Source organism: Barbatula barbatula (genome assembly GCF_947034865.1).
Source record: "Barbatula barbatula genome assembly, chromosome: 8".
Classification (NCBI taxonomy): Eukaryota; Metazoa; Chordata; class Actinopteri; order Cypriniformes; family Nemacheilidae; genus Barbatula; species Barbatula barbatula.
In genome coordinates this window covers 18,320,739-18,340,025 of record NC_136771.1, presented here as the reverse complement: position 1 = coordinate 18,340,025, position 19,287 = coordinate 18,320,739, and the positions used below count along the sequence as shown (strand labels likewise).

Here is a 19,287-nt window from a genome sequence, read left to right as displayed (position 1 = left end):
AGGTTTCCCCGCTTTGTAATGCGCTACCTTCTTTTACGCTAATAAAGAATAATAATAATAATAATAGTAACAATAATTTAGGCAAATATTAAAATTAATAAATAAAATCATATGTAAATAAAATTGTGTTAAATATGTAAAATCAGTGTCTAATAATTCCTTAACTCGTTTGTGAAAAGAGACTTTTACTTTAACAGGAAACCGGAAGTGAGACTTAGCAACTGGGAAATTCAAATTTCAAAACATGTTTGAATGGAGTTTTTTTTCGACAGTCTTAATTTAATGCGAGTTTACACACATATAAACAGAAATCTTGAACGAATTCGTTTTTATAAGAGTATATCCGGTATTTTTTTTTATCGCTTTTGTATTTAGTCGTATTCATCGTTTTAAAGCTAATAATTAATAAACGCCGGATACTGCTGGTGAGTAACTTTTGTTGTTACCATCTTCAACATGTCTTTTCACCAATGGCTTTCAATGTCTACAGCTGTATTTTACAGCTTTTAGTTTAGGATTATGATTAAGGTTCCATTAGTCCATGAATATTCGAGTAGCGATGTGTAGGCAAATTCGAGCTGTCTTTTCGCAATACCGGGTTTAAATGAGGATATCCCGAATAAAGATAAAACATACCAACTATATTTGTCAATTTAATGCTAAAATCTACACTCTGTTTTGATGATTTCTTCAATATTGCAAACCTGTGATACGGGCTTCTTAAATCTATCTGATATACTATGCTGTTTCGGTGGCAGGCGCAATCGGTCATCGGTATGCCTGCAGATAATACCTCTGAACTTCTCAAGCACTATGAGGTGTATGAAACCATTGGTTCAGGTAATGTCTCTTGCTTATCTTTTGTGATTGATTGCTCCATATTGTGTGTATAAGATACATTTTGAAGATACCTTCATATTTTTCGAGACTAAATGTTAAGTCCGTTTATGTGAAGTTTTTTTCTCACCAACAGGTGGGTTTGCCAAGGTTAAACTTGGCAGACACTTACTGACAGGAGAGAAAGTGGCCATCAAAATAATGGAAAAGAAAGATCTAGGGGTAGGAATTTCTGTTTTAATCATGCTTTATCGTAATAAGAGCAAAGTATTTGCATGAATATATAGACTGAAGTGGACATGTTATAATTGTGTGATCTATGTCTAGGATGACCTGCCACGAGTTAAGATAGAAATTGAAGCAATGAAGAACCTCAGTCATCAACAAGTGTGTCGTCTCTATCATGTCATTGAGACTTCAACCAAGATCTACATGGTGCTTGAGGTATGTTTTACCCATGCCTGTAACTTTAGAGTTTAAAGTGGATGGCTTTTCACATGTACCTCACTTTCTTTACTCTCCTAGTACTGTCCTGGTGGAGAACTGTTTGATTACATCATTGCCAAAGATCGATTATCAGAGGAGGAGACCCGGGTCTTTTTCCGTCAGATCATCTCTGCGTTGGCCTACGTTCATAGCCGAGGCTATGCTCACAGGGACCTCAAGCCAGTTAGTCAATCAGAACATTTGCTTATGAATAGCTTGATTATGAATGCTGAGTTCTCACATTTAGTTGGGTTTGGTGATATAAAAAAGGTCTTGATCTGATCTTAGGAAAACCTACTGATTGATGAAGATCATAACCTAAAACTCATAGACTTCGGGCTCTGTGCCAAACCCAAGGTGTGTATGTGTCTGCTTGGACCAATACCTGCATTTACATTAAATATAAGTGTTCATGATAAATAATCAAATTCATTATATTGGCTTTTGTTACCTAAAATTAATATAGAAGTCATATAAAAATGTATCCCTTAGTATTAACATTTTAAAGAAATCTGTTAGTTTGTGTGGCATTTTTAATGTTCATGTTGCTTTGGTTTTAGGGTGGCTTGGGCTATGAACTGATGACCTGCTGTGGCAGTCCAGCATACGCAGCACCAGAGCTCATTCAGGGCAAGGCGTACATTGGCTCTGAGGTCAGTGTGCACCGCGTGTTCCTACAGTTATGTTTCGGTATCTTATTTTAACGGAATTACACATTAAGCCCTGTATTTCTTGTTTGTTTGTGTTGTAGGCTGATGTGTGGAGTATGGGTGTGTTGCTCTACGCTCTGCTGTGTGGTTATCTTCCATTTGATGATGACAATTGTATGGTTCTCTACAGAAAAATCACAGTAAGTTGCGTAATGTGAAGACTCACCACTTTGTGTTAATAAAAGCCTTTTGCTATTGGTTGTGCATTGGGAATTTTTGACATATTTGTAATGTTTTGTTGGCATGTTCCAAAATGTAATTTTTCTATCGTTTACAAGATTAGGTATTAAAGCAGTTTAGACGAAATCAGCATCCATATAAGATATTTGCCATTATTTTTTACAAGCCTGTTTGTCCAATAGATAATGCATTTGGTGCCCATTTGTCCGGAAACGGATAATAACGTTTTGTTTTGTGTGAGCTTAGCATTATGTGCTTGTATGTTGACAGAGAGGAAAATACAGTCAGCCACACTGGCTTTCACCTGGAAGCATTCTACTTCTGAACCAGATGATGCAGGTACTGTGCATGATCTGTGTGTGGTTCGAGTGTGTTTTTAAAGACAATGCAATTTCACTGCGGTTCATTCTCTTCACCTGCAGGTGGACCCAAAGAGACGTTTGACAGTGAAACAGTTGCTTGATCACCCCTGGGTTATGAAGGGCTACAGCACACCAGTGGAGTGGCACAGTAAACATCCGGTAAGATAAGCTCGGTTATTATCTTTGTAACATTTTACACCTTCCGAGCTACATGTGCCGGATGAATGAAGTAGATACTCATTGTTTATTGTTTGTTTATTGATCGCTTATTGAAATTGAATGTTTTTTCTTAACGCCTGTATAATTTCCTTTTTTTGTTGTTTACAGTTAGGTCACATTGATGATGACTGCATCACTGAAATGGCAGTGGCTTTCAAACAGTCCAGACAACGCACCATCCAAATCGTGTCAGAGGTAGAGAAACCATATTTTGCTGGTATTGTTTCTTCATGTAAACATATTGTGTAAAAAGACAATTAATATACAGCCTTTGTATACATAATACTGGGTGATATTTATTTTGATTGTTTATCAATTGCTTCCATTGTTATGCCTAATACGCAAGTCGCTTTACATTTAGTCACTTAGCAGATGCTTTTATTTTAGTTTGAAGAGAGTAGCGATCTGGCGGGAACATAAGTCTGTATCAGCGTTTGAAGGTATGGGGTTGCCGAACCAGTGGTGGTCTAGTAGGCCAAGAGCAGAGCTGTGAATTTGATGCATGCGACTATGGGGAGCCAATGTAACTTAATGAAGAGAGGAGTGAACGCTGCATTCTGGATCATCTGTAGAGGTTTGGTTGTGCAAGCTGGAAGTCCAGCAGGTAGAGCATTGCAATAGTCCAGTCTGGACAGGACAAGAGCCTAGACTTGGACACGAGTAGCATGCTTAGACAGGGAAGGTCTAATTTCCTAATGTTGTAAAGGATGAGACCGGGTGGTGCTGGCAACATGATCCATGAAGTTTAGCTGATATCCACTCTGGAAGCTGTAATGGTTGATGAGCTTAGTTGAATGGAAAGAAGTTCTGTTCTTGCATGGTTCAGCTGCAGGTGATGGTCTTTGTCCCTCAGGCATGCTGAGATGCGTGCAGAAACAGTTGGAATAAAATTGTCTGCCAAATGTATTTTTTATTTATTTACTTTTTGTTATAAATGGGTAAATAACAGCATTAAATAGCGGTTTTGAAATAAATAAATAGTTATAACCACTAGATGTCAGTGGATGCCAGTCTATCGCCCATAGCGACTGACCTTTATACACTTTGTACAATTCTCTTTTATAGGATTTTATTTTAAATGGCTCACATATAAATGTTTATTTTGTGTGTTTCTTTAGTGGAAGTACGACCACATGACAGCAACCTATCTTTTACTGCTGACTAAAAAGCGCCAAGGTCGTCCTGTGCGACTGAGAGCAGAGTGCCCTGTTCTTGACCCCACCTATTCACCTTTACAAGACATACAAGTGAGTCGACTTGTGCTTTACACTAAACAATTTTCCTAATGCCAGGTATCACTTCTCACATTTGCAGTAAATGGTGTTAATCTGACGTTTTCAAAAAAGAGAAAAAATCTACTAGATATATTGACTGTTATTGTGAGAATATTGATATGTGCTGTGAAATATTTACAAAATGTCGTTATGCATTTTTGGTCCCTTGTACTTCAATGCACAATGTCCAACACAAGTTAAAAAAATCTCATGGTTCCTATATATTCTAACTCGTATGCTAATATTGCTTGTGCTGTTTTTTTTTTATTGAAATCACTGTCGTCACCATCTGGTTTTGAGTGTTGTGTACTTTACAGGAGAATCATTGTTTGTCTTTGAATTTTCTCTCAGCTGCAGAAGTGTCTACGCTTCAGTGAGGTTGATGATGGCCATCACCCAGTGGTGCTTGGCTCTATGGTCTTCCCCCCTGATTGCTACGCCGACGAGAACTCCTGGACCCCTCTCACACCCAGGAACACACACACCACAAACACTCCACACATGGTTAGCCACCCTCTTCTCTTTATTTGTCTGGATTTCTGTCCGTCCAGTGCTGCTTTTCTGCTCGAAATCGCTCTCCTTTTTAAACCCAGGGTGACATACACAGCACCAATTGAAGAAAGAGTCACCCTAGGCTTAAAGTGATAGTTCACCCAAAAATGAAAATTCTGTCATCATTTACTCACCCTCTTGTCATTTCAAATTTGTATGACTTTCTTCCTTCCGCAGAACACAAAAGAAGAATGTTGTTGATCGTTCCCCATTGACTTGCATTGTTTTGTGTCCATACAATAGAAGTGAATGGGGGCCAGTGCTGTTCGGTTACCAACTTTCTTCAAAATATGTTCTTTTGTGTTCTGCAGAAAAAAGAAAGTTATATAGGTTTGAAATGACGAGCGGGTGAATGAATGATGACATAACCTTTATTTTTGGGTGAACTATCCCTTTAAGTGTCTTAGGAATGCAATGTTTATAAAGCTGGATTGTGGTTGTGTAAAACCTGAAAATATCAGAAAATTCTTAAGTAAATATTCCAAGATTAATGAATGGTATTTTTCTTAATCTTATCCAGTGATAATGGCATTTTTCTAACCTAAATTATATAAAACTTTAGATTCTCACCTCTGTCACATCTGAGAAGAGGCGGAATGAAATTGGTCACTCCCCCAACATGGATCAAGGAAGGCCCCGCCCACAGAAAACAGAGAGACGTGAGAGGACCAAAGAAAATAAAGAAAATCTTGCTGTCACTAGCGCAGACGGAGATATTTTTGCTCTGCCTCCTCCTCGAACTCCAGTGTGTGGTAGAAAGGCCGCCCGAGGCAACAGAACCGCAGCAACAACACCCAATAACAACATTACAAACAATGAGACAAACAGAGGTGAGCTAAATTAATTAAACATGGAGTACCATTAGTGCAACTTTATTTAGTGTGCTGTAGAGTATACAGTAGTTTGATTCACTTCGAGCAAAATGAGTGTGTGTGTTTGTGTGTCTTGGGAAAAGTATTCAAGCCCAAACATACACTGCGGTCACCTCGTTACTGTCACACAACACCTCCTGCACTGGAACGGACAGCAGCACACAAGGGACAGAGCGTGTGTATGTGCGTGTGTTTAAGATAACTCCTGAAGCGCGTACTGACAGGTGTACGTGTCACTGTTCCCTGTGCTGCCGGCAGCGTTTACCATGTAGTGACATGTGTTTGTGTCCTGTGTGTGTGCAGGAGTGGTCAGCGCCTCTAAAGAAGCGTCCCGCAGGAGAGGGATGGACCAACAGCAATGCATCCAGCAGGGAGAGCTGGAGATCCTGCCGTTTAGCCCTGAGAGGAGGTAGAGACAGTTAATATGTGTTGAATTATGGGATTTAAAAACGAAGCGTTCAAACAAGGGTTCAAACAAATGTTCTTGTTCCCCGGCTAACGTTTATTTTTCTGTTCGTGAATCTGGGTGCAGAAGTATTTTACCATTGGATAAAGACACTTTTTATTTCAATGTTCCCTTAAAGGGACAGTTTACCCCAAAAATGTTATTCTGTCATCATTAACTCCCCCTCAAGTTGTTCCAAATCAGAATACATTTCTTTGTTCTGATGAACACAGAGAAAGATATTTGGAAGAATGCTTATGACCAAACAATTCTTGTACCCCATTGACTACAACAGTTCATCAGAACAAAGAGACGTATACAGATTTGGAACAACTTGAGGGGGAGTAAATGATGACAGAATTACATTTTTTGGATGAACTGTTCCTTGAACACCGTGTCTACAATGGCCGAACAGGCGAGACTTGCATCCAGTGTGGGCAAAATATGAAATTATAATGGGTTCTAATGTGTTTCTATTGCCTTTTGTCTTGTCGCATCGTGCCTTTCGCAGCTGGTGTTGACAAGGTGTTAGTGTTCAATCAGAAATAAATAAAAAGTTTTTATAGTTATAGAAGCACATCAGTACTGCAACAAAAATAAGGATGCCATTGATTCACTGGTGCTGTTCTGAACTTCACATGTTTCCAGGTCTCGATCACTGGACCTGGCAGGCTGTCAGGTGGACAGTGGGCAGAAGCGGAAGGGTGGGAAAGTGTTTGGCAGTCTGGAAAGAGGCTTAGATAAAGTAATCACGATGCTCACCCCCAGCAAGAAGAGAGGACCCCGAGACGGGCCACGCAAAATTAAGGTTTCAGCCTTTTTACTTCACATCTGCATTTTGATTCTATTCTTTGTCCTTTTTGCTCTGCAGGAAGTGTCTTGATGATACTCCTTTTTATGGCTGTCGTTGGAACTTTGTAGACTCTTCCTATGTGACTACATCTAATTTTATAACTTGAAATCATGTTTTTCAGGCTCAATACAATGTGACACTCACCAGTCACACCGATGCCGATCAAGTACTCAATCAGATTCTCAGCATCTTACCGGAGAAAAATGTAGACTTCATTCAGAAAGGGTAAATTCAGTCATATATACACATTTGGCAACCCCTATACATATAAACCAAAACTGGAAAGCATTTCTGAGGTATTGCTATGTCTGATTTTTTGGTAGCTATACTCTGAAGTGCCACACACAGTCAGACTTCGGGAAGGTAACCATGCAGTTTGAGTTGGAGGTGTGTATGCTGCAGAAGCCAGAGGTGGTCGGTATCCGTCGGCAACGGCTCAAAGGCGACGCTTGGGTGTACAAACACCTGGTAGAGCACATCCTGTCCACCTTCAGCATTTGATGTTAAATTGATCGGCGAGGTCTGACTTATGATCATGTTCATCATTTTACCACTTCTCACCCAGTATTGTTTGTCTTGCAAATATGTTTTGGTCAGTTGAAACTAAACTCAGATGATGCAATATGATAGAATTGTGCCTTTTTAGATCAGCATTAATTAATACCCGTCACCTCTGTTTCTGTTTTAGTGTCTGTCATGTTTTATTTGTTTTAGCTTGTCAAAAGATCTTAATCTGTTACTGTGTTCGAGGTGTCTGTCATTTTTGTTCATGTTTACTTCTGTAATATTGATGCCTGTTTGAATTTTAGAAAAATAAATCTTTTTAATAGCTTTTGTGAGTGTATCAGTTACAGATGTCATGTTTGATAAACATCAATAATACATTAAATCAAACTAAAAAGTTATTTCGCTTCGCTATCTAATTATCCAATTTAACTGCTCAAATTAATTTTAATTACATTGTATATTGTATATATAATACACATTTTTATGTTCACAAAAAGGATCCAATGTGTTGACTTCATGTCAATGGCCAAACTATATTTATGAGAGAAAACGATTCATATTTTGAGCTCATTTAGGTACATTGGAACCAAACAAATCAAATATGGCAGCACATTAAATCTTATTGGTCCTTGTGTGCTCCATGGCAGTGGAGCATAATTGATGGCTAATTGTGGAAATGTGCTTTATAGAGCTTAAACATATTATTCAAGTGACAGATATTTTTAAATTATGTGTGAAAAATAAGTCATACATATGGACTGGTATGAGGATGAGTAAATAATGAGAGAATTTAAAATATTTTTGTTAACTAGCCTTTAATTGGTTAAAATCCATATCCCATAATATGAACTAATTCTTTTGACTAAATTGAGAGTTTATATGACATATAGGCTACATGGATTTATTGTAACAGAAAGGTGATGTAAAAAAGGAGAACTGTAACAGAACCTAAAATATACACTTTACCTTTTACATGTATGTACATGCTAACCTAAAGGCTTGACAATCGACAGTATAGAATTATCGGGACAAACTAAAATTATTTTGAAAAGAAACAACTCTATTTTAAACTTGAAGTAAAAGCGTTGAAATTCCTTCATTGTTAACCCCTCCCATCATTGTATGGTATGTGTAGGTCTGTGAAATCAATATGTCACATGCTGGTAAGATCATGTATTATCTTGCTTTAACTGTTCTTTTATGATTGAAGTGGGATCAACCTGTGTGTCAGTCCTACTGTGCCTATCAGCATAACAATAGCTATTAGTGTGACAGATATGAGTGCTTACATAGTTAACATCAGGTGAAGTGTGTGTGTGCTGGTTGGATGTTAATGGGAAGGTAATACGGGTGTGAACTCACCCCCCACCACTGATAATGACTCCTGCTGTGTGTTTTAGAGAGGGGGGGCAAGGGCCAGCTGCAGGAACAGACGCTACCTGTCATCCCTCTCACATCTCCTTAAACCGTCTCTTCTACTCTGTGTTTCTCCGCACGCCCTTTCTGTCTGTCTTTATTTTTGCTTTATCAACATCTGCCCCCTTCCAGCACTATAGACGTTTCAGCGGCAACAACATAAATAAACGTTATGTGGCCCAAACCTAATCTCCGGTTGACCTCCGCAAATAATCAATAACTGTTTAATAACTGTGTTAATTTAATACAATTAATATACAATGAAATATAAATATAAGTTCATATTAATATAAAGTAAACATAAAATAAATTGTAAACTTCGGTCCAGGTGTGTGCGTGTGATGAAAGCGCCTATATGCTTTCAATGGTTTTCCATCAATTTCATATTAAAGCCGCAATCTGTAACTTTTGCCTCTGTCACCATTTATTTTTGAATTGATCAAACTTTGCAGTTTTTTATAGATTAAATTGAACAGAAATAATTCCTTACACTTCACAAATAATTGCAGATCACTGCATGTACACTGATATGCTTGTTTCACATCACCCCATACTGCATTGAACTCCGTTGAACGGTCACAAAGAGCTAAACGTAATGGGCTGCACATGTGTTTACAATCTTGTATTTGTGTGTCTTCTTGGGTCAAAGGCAGCGGCAATGTTTCTCTTCATTACGAAGCCGACAGATATAGAGGCTGCCTCGGCATTGACGGCTCACTTTCCAATTACACCCTCCAGCTTTAACAAATTTTTCAGCTTATCGTTGATGCTGCTTGAAGTCAAAGAGCCTGTTCATTAGGGGACTTCATATTCCAGATATGTGGGTTTCCATCAAATAATAGACCCAGAGCTCTAATAGGCATGTACAGTAGATGGCGGAATGTGATGTCTCCAATGGGAAAAAATTATGCGCTGTGTTGTTTTGTTAACGGACGAACGGTTCCAGTGGTTGAGGAACAAATGAAGAGTTTGATTCTCGTGCCGAAATGTCTTTTCAGCCTGAGAGAACTATCGGCAAATATGCCAGCAGTGGAGAACAATGACATGTAAATTTAAAAACATCTGTTTTTAAGGGTTTAAGATAAAAGACTCAGAGACAGGTTGTCAGACATCTTTATTGCCATGTTCGTCCAAGGGAAATCAAACCTTTCAGGGACAACACAACACAATTAGGCACTACAGAAATGCACCTGACCACAATGCATTGATTATACGGTAACAGGTGTCTACAAGTTCATGTGTTTAACAGCATTAAATGGACAAGTAACAGTTCTGTTGTGAATCGCCAAGCCAATGTAAATTGAAATAAAGGCAAACAGGTTCAGAAAACAGCTACTTGTAGTAGATTTAAAGGAACTTTTCTTGATCTTCGAGATGTGTTCAGTAAAAACACTGACCATAAAACTTTCTTCACAGCCCAAAACATAATCTACAGACCAGTTAAGAAGAGTCAACACTGGTCCAGACACACTTCCTGTTTTAGTTTTTAATTTCGTTATTATTCTTTTTTAATTTCACATACATAATTAATGGAGCAATGTGGAGATGTTAGAGGCATCTAGTGGTGAGGTTACGAATTGCAACCAACAGCTCACTCCACCCTCCCTCATATTTTTTTTAATCTTTCCAGAACCATCTGACATAAGCCAAATTAAAAATCGTTATACTACTGCCCACATTCTCCACTGTTATGTGTTCAAAAACTTGACCCGTCCATTCAGAGTGAGGTAATAATGAGATGCAAACTAAACAATACTGAACTCAGCAGATGTGCTGTTACCTTTTCTATTCAAAACGGTGCTCTTACAAAAATTGCTTCAGTTTCATTTTGTGAATCCTTGACAAACATAAGTGTATTATCAGAAATATCAAATGTATGTTATCTTAAAGTTTGATGCCCACTTGAAAGAGCTCTAATTAGTTATTTTCTTTTAAGACCAGAATATTTGGCAAGTTTTGAAGAAATATGTGGAAGGTGCCATTAAGCGTGTATGTGTGTGTGTGTGTGTGTGTGTGTGTCAGTGTATCATAAAGATTTATCACATTGAAACTGCTCATTATCATCTAGACTGGACTTACTCAGTCAAGCAGAGAATTAAAATCCCTAATTGTGCTGTCATCCCTTCTTCAGTCTCCTTCTCTCTCTCTTTTTCTCCTTGTATCTGACCCTCTCCAACTCTCCTTCTTACCCTCACTTCTCTGTTCATTTCTTCTGGCCTCTGTCTCTGATCACTTTTCCTCTCGTAAACACCAGCACTGTCTATCCAGGGCGTCATGGTGCCATACACAAGGTAAAAGGAATGACCGCGGGCAAAAGATGAAAAAGAAAACATTGAACTATACTTAGTAGTTCTTTAAATAAGTTTAAGATGGAATTTGTGTATATTGAAAAGAACACAGTTAAGCTTAGATAACAGTTTTTTGTTTAAAAGTAAAAGCGAAGTATACTTTTGTACGCAAACGTTCAGTGCAACTATATGGATGTTGACAGAATTTTCAGTTTATTCATATGCGCAATATACAATACTGTGGATTGAAAGTTCACTAGAATGTAAAATCTTTGCTGTATCTACATTTACATTTCTAAATATGTTTTTTCTTCATTTAGTTAAATTATCCATTGATTTGCATTGGTTTTGTGCCCATTTAATAGAAGGGAATGGATATCGCTGTTGTTCGGTCACCACCATACCTCATAATATCTTCATTTGTTCTGCAGAGGAAGAAAGTTACACAGGGTTGAAATGACAAGAGGGTGAGTAAATGGTGGCAGAATTTTTATTTTTGGTTGAACTATCCCTTTAACATTAATAAATTTCAACATTTGTCTAATCTATTTCTCTTTGGTTTTTTTTATTCTCCCATGTTTCTTTATCAGTCTTCACCCTCTCTATACAGTATCTGTTTCTCAATATCTGTTGAATGAATGTCGACTTTTCCATCTTTCATTATTTGTCTGGCCTGATCCCTAATCTTGCCCTTTCTCCATCTGCTGTTCCTGTATAGTATCCAGGTCTTGATCTCACTCTGACTTTTTGTATTTGTTCGGTGTTTGCTGGGTTCAGGAAGGCTCTCGCACTATTCATCCTTGTTTCCCTGTATCTCTCTCTCTCACACACACACACTCTCTCTCTCACACACACACTTCTCTCCTTGTCAGTAATATTACAGCTTAAACCGACAAGGTTAAAGTCCAAAGACCTCTTTCAGGACTGTGTAAATGTGTGTGTGTGTATTTGTGTGTGTGCCTTTGAGCTACAGAACACTAATACTCACACACACTCACACAGAATTCACTTGTAAGGAGGAAACAAACACACCAAAACAACAAAGGCCCAGAGGAAATTGAGAAGCATCAAGAAAAAATCCTCTATTCACTGCTGTACAAAATGCTCCCGCTGGCAATTTCGGGGGGTGTCAGGTCTTTGTGTGTGCAGGTTTATTTAGCTGTACTTTAGGGACAATTGCCTGTAGAAGTTAACTAAATCCGACAAAACCTTCTTTTGGGGATGTCTGACATCCTTAAATGATTCATAAATAATGTTTTTTTAATTATAAAGCTGCAAAAACATTTGCTTTTAGGTGCAGGGTTGTGGTTAATCCATAGGCCCACATCCACACAGAACTCCACAAGACCCAACATTCAGCACCTCAGTTCTCCACAGAATCCTCACCCCGCACATTGCTTGCATGTTTGTTTATAAAATATTTTGGCTTATTGGTTATGCTTACAGATTCCAATAAGTGCCAGCACTTTTGGTTAAATAACATATTTAAACCTATTTTGCAGAATTTTACAGATTTTATATTTCATACAGATTTAAAAAACAATACAGCTAAAGACAGACTAATGAGCCTAATCTGTAGTAATTGGAATAGTGTTATATAAAAACAACATGGTACATCTTTAAAAGGTATTTGAATTCATGTTGTATTTACATATCCATATTATGGTACGTTGGATTGCCAACCCTCTTGAAATAGTCATCACGGTTAATAATATTATGGTTTCTGGTGCTAGGCTATTTACAAAATGAAATGATGTTTGAAGTATTAACGGCGATAATTTATAAAAGGCAATTATTGTCAGCACTGAAACTTAAAATTACGATAAACTTGAAAATTTGCCATAATACCAACGTGCAAATATAATTAAAGTTAAACTAATAAGTTAAGTTAAAGGCGCAATAGTGGTGAGGTTGCGAATTGCAACCAATGGCGAACTCCACCCCTCCCTTTCAAAACACTATGGCGGCTCTTTTTGGACAAAGATGTTATCTCCTTTTTGCTTCTTTACCGAAGGAGATAACATATTTACGAAATGCGCTCTGTGGAGCAGTTTGTCCATTTAGGACTACTGTAGAAACATGGGGAATTCCATGTAAGGGAACCAATGGCGAACTCCACCCCTCCCTTTCAAAACACTATGGCGGCTCTTTTTGGACAAAGATGTTATCTCCTTTTTGCTTCTTTACCGAAGGAGATAACATATTTACGAAATGCGCTCTGTGGAGCAGTTTGTCCATTTAGGACTACTGTAGAAACATGGGGAATTCCATGTAAGGGGGTCTGCGGTGTATGTAGATAGAAATAGCTCATTCCAAGGTAATAAAAACATAATGCTTCATTATGTAAGGTCTTTATACACCTCAATAGACATAATTATGTGGATTATATAAATTTTTTGTCTGTACATCCTCTGAAAACGTGCACATTTTAATACACATTCCAATTACTTAATCTTATTTTATTACCATTTTAAACCACAGTTACCACAAACAAAAACATTATCACAAAACTATAGTTGCAGTTTGCAATAACATTTTGTCTGAAACTAGTTACCTTGTGTATTGAAATGAATCCAGAACATCATATAGAGAAAACTTGCCTATAAATTAAGTAAAGAAAAAACTTATGCAGGTCTTTTCTGTATTTTGGATTCTTCGTCTCTCTCTCCCTGTCACTCTCTCTTACTCTCGCCCATTCTCCCCCGACCCTCTCTATTTCTCTCTGTGTCTCTAATTGGATAAGTTTCTTTCGACAGGTCCATTCATCATGGACCAGACCAGAAGGACAAACCCTCTGGGAGAGATGCAGAGAGAGAGCGAGGAGGGGGGTCAGACAGCTGGATGAGAGGGTCTTTTGCCTGTCAGCTCACTTCTGTACTCTTTTTTCCCCTGTCTCTTTTTCCGTCTCGTCACGAGTGTCAGCCGGTACAGGGAGAGGAAAAGTCCAGGAAATTGTACAACTCGCCGGAGCATTAGTTAGACGATTAGATCAACATTTGTTTTAACCCTTTCACGCACACGAAAACGTGCACATACTTTTACAAAACTTTACACCAGTTTTCATTTCTCTCAAGATTAAGATGCTGTTTTTTGAGTGTGTATACATGTTTGAGTATACTTCACAAATATAGTGTATCATCAAAATCAACAACAAAACATGAAATATATTTATAAATAAACTAATCGTGTCGTCCTGATAATGTCAACAGGTTTGTGTGACAAATGATATGAAATACGAAATAATATACATATACTTGGACCAAATGTGAAGAAACACATTATAAAACGAAAAAAAACTAAATGATGTTTATAATGATCATAAATATCTAAAAATGTATGTAGCTTTCTTAGGGTTAAGTTGCGAACTAGGGTCATCTGATAGGAATGATCATTAATCCACTATTAAGTCTTTACCACCAAATGTGTGTGTGAAGTGCATACTCAAGGGCCATTCAAGTGAGTAATGTATTAAACCGCACTACAGAGGGAATGGCAAGACAATTCATGTCCACTGATAACTTATCAGCAAATGAGGCATAACAGAGCTGTTATAATGACGGGAAACAATCCGAATTGTTCAGGTATTAGAGACCAACACATAATCTGCAAAGGTTTGACTGGTCACAGATTTCCACTTATTACCGAGCTCCTCCTTCTAAGACTTCTTTAGACAACCATAATAAATAATATACTGGCTCTGGAAAAAAATTATATTTTATGGAATTTTACTGTTTTATTTAAGAGAATTTTCACATATTTTCTTGAATACAACCATTTGCACAGTGTAGCTTTATAATGACACTGAATAGGGTCCAAGTAATGATGAAGCTCCAAAAGTGCATCCATTCATCATTAACAATGTGCAGTGACTTTGAAATCATACAGTCTTTGGAATAACATGAGGGTAGACCTATGACAGAATTGTCCCTTTATTCTCTTGACCTTTTAACCCTATATAACTTTCTTCTGCAAAACATAAAAAAAGATGTTCATAACCAAAAAAACTTTGGTCCCCATTGACTTCTATTGTATGGACACAAAACCAATGCAAGTCAATGGGGACCATCGGTTTTTGTTTACCAACACAATATCTTCTTTTATGTTCTGCAGAAGAAAGAAAGTAACACAGATTTGAAATGACAAGAAGGTAAATCACAACAGAATTTTCATTTCATAGGTGAACTATCCCAATGACAAGTCATTTGAAATTTGCATTCTTGAATTTATCCGGAAATTCATAGCGTACGAACACTTTTAACATATCTGTTCCAGTCAAACTCTGTATAAAAACTTTTAAAACAAAGTACTTATCTAAACTAATTACTGTAGGAGTTCTCTTTCCAGTTCACCTTTAATACCCCCACTCCCACCCACAGGCACATATCAGAGCTGCGCATGAATGTGAACCAAAAACGACACTGCAACCTTAGCCACCGTTTCTCCAAGCATGCATGCGTGTGTATGTACATGAGTGGAAAAGAGCAAACACATCTTGTTAAAGTGTGCGTGTGCGCCTGCGAGTGTCTCCGACTACACATGAGCTTTATTCACTTCTGTCTTAATAAGACCCCTGCAATTACCTCAGCACTTCCACCCAGCACCCTCGATATCCACTCGCACACACGCACAAGTAGCTGCTCGGTGAGTGACGTTAATTTGCATGGCTTCTTGGCCCTTTAATGGCTCTCGCCCACTCTCTCTCTCCTCTCACAAAGCAAGAGCAAATAAAATAGACAGGAAAAATAAAAATGTCATGATTATTTATTTAATCAGGCTTGAAGGAGCCGGTCTAATAAAGGTAGAGAAAATTTGTTCAACACAGATGATTTAGTGAGCATACTGAAGTTCGGTTCTGAATTAGATTGGTGTGCGTTCTCAATTATAACTTCATGTGTTTTATTGTTTTTATCGTGTGCTGTGAATGTTTAACTCTAAATATACCAAGCACTTTAAATGCACCTGTCATTTGAGTAACTATGATTTCAGTATTACTTTCTTGAAGAAATCGCTTTATTGACATTGTACAAGTTTATTTGGCTTCTGAGAGGACATGCTTACGCTGCAAAAAAAAACTTTTTCTGAAATTTTTGAAAGTTGGGGCGCCTGAAATAAACTGTAAAATATTTGTTACCTGTATTTCCTGTAAATAACATATTTCCCCATTTACCTTTTACTGTAACTGCGTTTTTTCTACGATATATCGTTGAAAAAGAATTATAAGGCTCTATTTTTTCTACGAAAAAAACATATTGTAAATAAATAGTCACATAATAAGAATATGTGAAGCAACAATATGCATGTGATCACATCATGTGTTTTTCATCAAGAGTGGTAATGCATTGTTTTGGTATTTATCTCCATTACATTTCAAGCATTCCCGGAGTGAATATCTGTAAGAACGTCAGAAAAGGTTTGTTGGGTGTATTGTCAAAAACAGTTTAACCCCATACTGGCCAGTTGTACAACGGGGAGTCATGCTTGTATGGGACACGTGTGCACATTTAGATAACTAATACCTGAATGGCATTTCTTTGATGGGCTTTAGAAAAATGAGACTGATACACTGTATCCAGAGTGTGAAGGAACAAATGCAAACACCTGAGGAACTCTCTTCACTTTGAAGTGCTCATTCATCATGTTATCTGGCCGAGGCCCAAGGTCTGGAGCAATCACAGTTTGCCACTGTGCTTCTAATCTGGGCATGCGCCCAAACGCAGGAATATCATCCGTGCCAACCTGGCCAACTAGGTATTTGGGCAGTGACCCAAAACTGTGTTACAGAATGTATGTGCGTGACGTGGTAAAGTGGCTTTCAACCAAATCCCAGCTGGTGTAGAGCGCGCATCCAGCTGGACAGAAGCTGTTTTTAGTGTGTTGTTGGTGTATTGCTGCTTGTGGTCCATTATCACCCCCTGTTAAGACCTCCTGTGGACTAGGCCAACAGCCAAAAGACCAGCTCGGGTATGCTCCATTCTCACAGTGTGGGGAGATTGTGGTGGATGACATAGCCATAAAGCCATATTAGATCAATACTATCTCTTGTTGTACTGTAGAGTTAGTTTTTTTCTAAACAACTTGTGTATAAAGATAGTACATGTAAATAGAACCTCCCCATGTACAAGTCAGTCCTCTTTAAACAAGACTAACACAACCTGTGAACTTAAAAAATTACTTTTATTCTCATGAACCAATAAAATTATGGCCAATATTTACAAATAATTACTTCTTAGTTTCACATTACAACATACGTAAATTGATAATTCACAAACAACATTCACTCATATGCACATACACAGAGTAATCTATCACCCTGTATCAGGGTTCGATGGACGAATGCCAGACAATAGAACATTTCACTTAAAAATAACCCTTAACAACAGTAAAACAAACAAATAAACAAAATAGGAATAATTATAATAATATTAACAATATAGTTCCATTAGAAAATCAATATCAAATCACATTTATTTCCAGCTTGTGAACCGATTTGAATAAAATGAAGAACCAAAAAAGATTCAAATCAAGTGGGATGACATCTTTGGCAAATTTTGTTCCGCAGTAAATACATTCAAATATTAAGACAAAACACGACACGCAGAGAAAAACACCAAGATTTTTTAACCACTAGAAAATTCAATAAAAAACATACACAGTTCTTAAAGAAGCAGTTCATTCATTTAATCCTCGCAAATAGTTTTACTTCAGCTTTCTGTTATGTCAACGATGTTGGTTATTTCATAATTTGAATGTTTTTGCTCACCAGAGAATACTTTCAAACCGGGCATCTCTAACTTTGGTGGATGCTACAGATTTGATATCGGTCAAAATATTTGTGTTTCTTTTCTTCTTTTGAATTGAACTGATTGCTATATTATCAAATTCGTCAAAGATTCTCAAAATCTTCAAAAACGTAGTAAAAAATACGTATGAACCCCTGGGGAAAGAAACGATTACAGAAGGAGCTTCCGATTGAACACAGAAGGCCACAATAAGGTGATAACCAAGTCCTCTGTCATTTAAAGTCTGCTTTTTTAAACTGGGAAATGTTTTGTTTTGATGTGGACATAAGATCCTGATTTAAGAACGAAATAAATTTTAGATTAGGAACCAAATTTTGCTTTCTTATTTGGAAAAGCCCTCTTTTCATCTAATATTTTAACAAATGTATTTTTAACTGATCATTACACAAAAAAACATGTTATAGGGTTTAATTAAATTTTGAGTATTTAATTTGCCACATTTTTGTAAACAAGAGTTTGGATGAGTGTACAAAAGATCTAAAAACTTGGATTTAGTTTCCGATTATCCAGGTTAAAATGCATATAATGCAAATAAAATGCACAACACAGAAACATGTATGTGCATTAGATGACTAAATTCATAAATTTAATGACTCGCTCAAAATGGTGACATGGGTCCTTTGAACAGACTTTAAAAAGAAATCTCCTTTCCACTAAACAGAATTATTTGTAATTACAAAACCATAATCTTCCTTGAAATTGGAAGATTTTCGGAATGAAGGTGATCAACAGCCAACTTGTAGAGTTCCTAATCCTGATGGCATTGGGAAGGAGGTTGGGCAGATCTGATGAGATTAAAGGTGCACCAGCGAGACAAAGAGAGTCAAATGGAGTGGGGGCTGGAAATCAGAAATTGAAATAAGAGGAGATGAGAAAAGAGAAAGGGCCGTTCGATTCTGATGGCACAGCAGGTTTTGATCGTGCCGATGGGGAGGTGTGGCATATTCACGACCTGACAAAGGACAAAAGGGGACTGAGCGTGTGTGTGTGTATTTTAAGCCGACAGGAATTCTGTATTTGAGCAAACATGGTCGGATTCACATGTAGACTAATGCTACATTTATGAAAGTATTAAACTAAAAAATGACGTTAATGTTGCCACGAACGACTTTATTGTACTGTTTAATGTCATTATAAAATAACAGTGTAGAAAAAAGCACAGAATGTATTTTATATCTGCAAATCAATTTAGATTCAATTACTCGCTGGCTACTTTTATATGGGGTATGGGGAATACAATCAAATACTGTGTTTCACATAACATCCTTTTTTATTTAATGTTAAATATAAAGAAAGGTCTGATCATGTGTATCATCGTCACCTTCGCTTGGGTGTTCAGACAGCTACAACAAAACAGTTACCAGGGTCTTAACGCATATAGAAACAACACTGTAAAAAAGTTGTGATCACTGTTTATCTGATTGGTTGGTCGGATCTCATCACATCACGCAGACAGTTTCGTAATTTAGAGACGCGTTGGTCATTC

General features: G+C 37.4%; 1 protein-coding gene across 1 annotated transcript; it reads left to right on the top strand.

The window, feature by feature from the left end:
* The first annotated feature begins 187 nt into the window (after window positions 1–187).
* Window positions 188–7,694, top strand: melk (maternal embryonic leucine zipper kinase). The gene is made up of 18 exons (XM_079461528.1): window positions 188–425; window positions 759–840; window positions 974–1,059; window positions 1,165–1,281; window positions 1,363–1,506; window positions 1,612–1,680; window positions 1,884–1,976; window positions 2,075–2,173; window positions 2,484–2,552; window positions 2,636–2,734; window positions 2,903–2,989; window positions 3,913–4,041; window positions 4,420–4,572; window positions 5,183–5,450; window positions 5,796–5,901; window positions 6,586–6,745; window positions 6,912–7,015; window positions 7,114–7,694. The coding sequence occupies exons 2-18, from the start codon at window positions 777–779 to the stop codon at window positions 7,289–7,291; spliced, it is 2,025 nt and encodes a 674-aa protein (XP_079317654.1). The 5' UTR covers window positions 188–425; window positions 759–776; the 3' UTR covers window positions 7,292–7,694.
* The last annotated feature ends 11,593 nt before the right edge of the window (window positions 7,695–19,287 follow it).